Below are 5,872 nucleotides of genomic sequence, written 5' to 3' on the forward strand. Positions count from 1 at the left end.
CACATCGTAGTGTTATGTTCTTTCAAGAACATTAGCAAAGTAGATAAGATCGGATGTCTTTGTTACATCGGACTAGACTGATATTGACAGTTGATAGGATAAGTAAACATACCGTTATTATCTATTCTGGTCATATCATATAGTTGACCATAGGTCAATTCAATCTCAATTCTGAGTGGTTAGTATTCTAACTAATTGTATTATTTGAGTTCTTTGACTTGTTCTTTACCAGCTTACCCTACGGACTAGCCCATACTTACATCTTGGGAACTTGGTACTATAATTGAGTGGGAGTGTTAATCATAGATATGAACATCTATAGCTTTTGATGAAGAAGTGAAATGATGGATTCCTTTTAGTTTGGTTCAAGGTGCTAAATGATAGAGATCTCATTTCAGTAATTAATATTAGTTTACTGAAATATCATTTACAAGGAACTAAGTGTTTTAAGAATAAAATACAATAAGGGCTAAAATGGTATTTTAGTCTCATCTCATTGTAGACCGTCTATAGAGGATTGAGTGACAATTATAGTTGTAACAATGGATAATTAATAGCGTATCTATATTTGTTATAGAGCGTTCTATGAATTTAAGAGTGCAATTCCGAGTCTTTAGTGGAGTTACGATGAATTAATAATTTAGTAAATTTATTTGTTAGATTTATGATAACTTATTGGAGCTTGATTTCATAGGCCCATGGTCCCAACTATACCTTGGATAAAATCATCTAGATAGTCTCAATTAATTGATTTAATTATCAATTAGAATTATCAAAGCTGACCAGGTCAATTTTGGGTAGTTTCACAGAGTTATACAATTTAGAGAAGAAAAGAGAAGTTAGGGAAGATTTATTAATTAAGATAAATTGGTATTTAAATTAATAAATAAGTTTAAATCAAAGTTCAAATTATAAACAATTAATTTGATAAAGGATTTAAATAATTATTTAATTAATTAAATCAATAAAAAATAATACAGGCCTTAATTTTAAGTCCAACGGGCTTATAATCAAATGAAAATTTCACGGGCCTAAAGCCCATGATAATTTCAACATAGGGCTAATTATTGGCTATTATTTTATTGATTTTTAATTAAATAAATGACCTAATTGAGTATATAAAAGAAATGTTAAGAGAGAGTTGAAAACACAAGTCAAGTCATAAACTCATATTTCTGAAACACTGGTTTTCTGATAGGTTTTAGATTCTCTCTAAGCCTTATTGTTCTTCTCTCTTATTCTCTCTGTATCTATCTCATGTGTTGAGAATTGCCCACCCTAGTCTAGGTGATTCTAAGGATACTTTGAAAGACTATGAAGAAAATTGAAGATCGGTTCAGTTTCTTGGTAATACTCTGTGACAGAAAGGATACAAGGGTTAGAGAAACTGAAGGAATGACTCATTCATTCCGATGCGTATAATGTAAGTATTCTTATCATTATTTCTCTTTGAATTCAATTTTAGAAACATGTTCTAGGTTATCTCATATTAATTTGTTTAATATTAGATCTACATGAAAATAAATAAAGATCACAACAAGAAAAAATGGCTTTTACTTCGGTTTTTAAGCTGGATTTACTTCGGTTTTCGCTAAAATTCGCAACCGCAGTAGTTTGGAGCGAAGTAAAAAGTAGTTAAAAACCAAAGTGAAAAATAGGCTTTCTACTTCGTTTATTATGTGAAAACCGAAGTAGAAAGTGGGGATTCTACTTCGGTTTTTATATAATAACCGAAGTAGAAAGTGGGGTACGCTTCCTTGCTGGGCATTTTCTACTTCGGTTATTATGTAAAAACCGAAGAAGAAAGTGGGGATTCTACATCGGTTTTTATATAATAACCAAAGTAAAAAGTGGGGTACGCTTCCTTGCTAGGCAAATTCTACTTCGGTTATTATGTAAAAACCGAAGTAGGAAGTGGGGATTCTACTTCGGTTTTTACATAATAACCGAAGTAGAAAGCCCCCCCCCCCCCCCCCCCTTTTAAAATTTTTTTTTTTTTTGGTAAATCAAAAATTCATTGATACCAAACAGAACCTTACAAATAAGCAGCACCTAAAACAGGCCTGCATATGTGAACTCTTTACAATATATGACTTTATATTTACAAAGCTTCAAACCATTCCCAATCTGTACATGTAACTTTTCCCGGCTTAATACTGTGTATTCTACTCTTAACATCATTAAGTATAGCCTGTATTACCAATTCCACTCTCTTGACTTGTTGAAGCCATAACACCTCATTCTTGGCTTTCCACTCCTGATACACAACGGCAGCAAGAACTTGCTTCTTGAACCTGCTCAATTTAGCTCTCGAAATCCATCTCAGCAGGCTATAAATCGTCTCTGCTTTAGCTCTCCAACGCAGCCTTGCTTTGAGACTTTTAATACACCTATTACTAAATGGGCACTTAAAAAATAAATGCTCAATATGTTCTTCACTTTGTCCACATAATAAGCAGCTGATGTCTGGTACAATGCGAATTTTATGGAGCCTATGCTTCGTTTTCAACCTGTCCAGCCTAGCCAACCACAAAATAACACTGTGTTTTGGTAAGTTAAGCCTCCCCCAAACCTCATTGCTCCATGAAACACGAGTTTGAGAAGGACACAACATCAAATACCCTTTTTTAATACTGTAATCAAGTTGAACAAATTGACCAGCAACTATGTAGCTTTTAAATTGCTCTTTGACAGCCACGATCTTCTTCCAATAACAACTGCTTTGTGTCGGGGCAGTATATGCCCACCAATCCACATCTTTAATGTACACATTGTGCACCCATTTTACCCAAAGGTTGTCTTTCTTACTAGCCACAGTCCAGATGTATTTCCCAATGGCAGCAATATTCCAACTCAAAATGTTCTGAAATCCCATTCCTCCCTCACTTTTTGGTTTACAAAGCATGTCCCAAGCCACATTTCCCGGACCCATATAATCCGAAGTACCCTTCCAGAGAAAAGCTCTACAAATAGAGTTAATCCTTTTCAAAATCTCCTTAGGAATTATCATGATCTAAGACCAATAGGAATGGATTGAAATGAGCACTAAGTTGATCAACATTATTCTTCCAGCATAAGGCAAATTACGAGAGCTCCAAATTCAAATTCTAACAACCATTTTCTCCAAAATAATTTCACAATCCTTGGCTGAAATTCTTTTGGCACAAATAGGGATCCCCAAGTATTTGAAAGGTGACTCACTTCTACTGAAACCAGAAGCTTCCAAGACTCTTTGTACCTCTTACTCTGCCATACCACTGCAGTATACAGCTGATTTAGCCTCATTTGGATGAAGATCAAATGTTCTTGAGAATAGCTTCAGACCTTGCAACATATAGTATATGGATTTAAAATCCCCATGACAAAATAAGAGCACATCGTCTGCAAAACTCAGGTGGTTTAATTGCAAACCTTCACATCGTTCATGAAATTTAAAGTCTGCTTTCTGTCCTATTTTCATCATGATACGAGAAAGATACTCCATCCCCAACACAAATAGAAGAGGAGACATTGGATTCCCTTATCTTAATCCACGTTTTGCTGAGAAGAAACCGTGTAGTGATCCATTGAACATCAGAGAAAACTTTGGTGTAGTCACACATTGCATAATCAAATTTGTGAACTTTCTTGGGAACTGGAAAGCAGCTAGCATTTCTTCCAGGAAGTCCCATTCTATTGTATCATAGGCCTTCCGTAAATCAAGCTTGATCATACAATTGGCCTTTGTATGCTTCCTCCCGTAATGTCTAACAAGGTCCTGACAAACCATGATATTGTGGGCTATAAATCTCCCATGAACAAACCCCCCTGATTTTGAGCTACTAGATCAGGAAGGATAAGCCTTAGTCTGTTACAGATCATCTTTGTGGCTGCTTTGTAAATAACATTACAGCATGCTATCGGCCTGTAATCACTCACCAAATTTTGGCATTTACTCTTAGGAACAAGAGTCAACACAGTACTGTTTACTTCCTTCAAAAGCTTCCCAGAATGCAAGAAAGAAAGAATGGCTTCACTTACCTCTTTGCCAACAATTTCCCAATTATCTTGAAAAAAGGAGCTACTATAGCCATCTGGTCCTGGAGCTTTGCTAGCAGGAATGGAGAATATTTCTTGCTTCACATCCTCCTCTATATAGTCTGCTATAAGCATTTGAGCCTGCCTTTCCATTACAACAGCCCCTTGCATCACAATCTCTTTTATAACACTTCTTCTATCACTCATTTTAGTTGCCAGCAACCCTTCATAAAAATCGAGAAAGGCTTCTTGAACCTGTTCAGGTTGATCTAACCACCTTCCAGATGCATCTGTTATAGAGTAAATTCTGTTTTGAGCTCTTCTTTCTCGGATACTTGCATGAAAGAAAGCCGAGTTTTCATCTCCCTCCTTAAGCCAATGCACTTTTGCCTTTTGCTATAAAAAAGACTGGTATGCTTTTTTTGCTGCCACATACTGAGCTCTAGCCTCCTTCTCTTTCTGAATTAAATCCTTATTCAAAGGATCTTGCTTTAAGGCTTCCTGAGAATCCTGGAGGTTCAACCTCATTCTCATTTCAGCACTAGGGATATCATGGAAATCTTTGTTATTCAAGTCTTTAAGCATCAACTTAACTTGTTTTAGCTTGTAGACCAGCTGAAACATAGCAGTCCCATGAATTCCTCTACTCCAAACATTAGCCAAATTCTTTTTGAAATCAAGAGCATGACTCCACATTCTAAAGTACTTGAACGGCTTCCTCCCATAATTCCTTTCCTGATAAACCGAAAGCAAAGCAGGCGAGTGATCAAACAGTTCTTCATTCAGAAAAAAGACTTCTGCTTCAATATAACAATCTAGCCACTTTTGATTAGCAAGTACTCGATCTATTTTGGAGTAAATACTATCATCACCTTGTTGCTTGTTACTCCAAGTGCAATAATTGCCCCTATACTTTACATCTTCTAATTGATAGTATTCTACACATTCTTTAAATTCAACAGACTTCCTATACTTCACTCTAGCACCAATACGCTCCTCCGAATTCAATATCTCATTGTGTTTACCGAGTTTTTCGAAAATGAATACGAACAGAATAATAAAAAGACAAGAGCTATAGAAATGCATAAATGTAAATGAACAAACAGTATTTTTACGTGGTTCAGGCATTAACGAGCCCTAGTCCACGAGTCGATGTTATTATACTTGTAGAGAATAACAGTCAAACAGCTGGTGTATAAGGAACTCACAACCTCACAGTGTTTCTCTCGGGTTCTCTTGGAGAAGATGAAGCTAGAGAGATTTTAGTAGAGTTCTTGCTATGTGATTTGTTGGCCGTCCCCCCTATTGTAAAATGAGGGGGTCTTTATAGCTAGGGTTTTGGATTAGGGTTTTTCTCTACTCACATGAGTCTTAATTACACCAGCCATAAATAGGGGATACAATTACCGTAGTCACCTGGCTACCAGGCTCTATGTAGGTATATTTACGTGAAAGTATGGGGAATGCACAAAGGCAGCCGTCTTTTCCAAGTTGTCAGCGGAACAGTAGGCGAAATAGTACTTTTAGGCGTGCTGGGATGTGTGCGGCTTTGACCTGTCGGGCGTGTCAGGCGGGATTCTGTGTCAGGCGGATATCATTCCAACTATGCCTCCTCCATGACTCGACCGCCTGGTCTTGTTCCGTGCGAGGCACGGAACTTTTTCCACGAAGACCACTTGAAGAGCTTCTCCTAGAAGGAGCTTCCCCGAAGGATATCCCTTCGGGAGTCCGGGAGAGGTGACGAGCTTCCGTGTCGCGTTTGCTTGAAAGAGTAATCCGGACACTACACGGGAGAGGCGAAGCCTTTCTGTCCATCCGCGAGCTCTGGTCACCTACCGTGAAAGACATTGATAAT

At 37.2% G+C, this 5,872-nt stretch overlaps 2 protein-coding genes across 2 annotated transcripts; both read right to left on the bottom strand.

Annotated features, from left to right (window-relative positions):
- Positions 1–2,101: 2,101 nt before the first annotated feature.
- Positions 2,102–3,010, bottom strand: LOC133825253 (uncharacterized). Its single transcript, XM_062258219.1, has one exon. The coding sequence runs from the start codon at positions 3,008–3,010 to the stop codon at positions 2,102–2,104; it is 909 nt and encodes a 302-aa protein (XP_062114203.1).
- Positions 3,011–3,520: 510 nt separating this feature from the next.
- Positions 3,521–5,145, bottom strand: LOC133825254 (uncharacterized). Its single transcript, XM_062258220.1, has 3 exons — positions 4,454–5,145; positions 3,919–4,294; positions 3,521–3,757 (listed from the first exon to the last, which is right to left on the bottom strand). Exons 1-3 carry the CDS (start codon positions 5,143–5,145, stop codon positions 3,521–3,523), a joined length of 1,305 nt encoding a protein of 434 aa, XP_062114204.1.
- Between the last annotated feature and the right edge of the window lie 727 nt (positions 5,146–5,872).

This window comes from Humulus lupulus, chromosome 3 (assembly GCF_963169125.1).
Source record: "Humulus lupulus chromosome 3, drHumLupu1.1, whole genome shotgun sequence".
Lineage (NCBI taxonomy): Eukaryota > Viridiplantae > Streptophyta > Magnoliopsida > Rosales > Cannabaceae > Humulus > Humulus lupulus.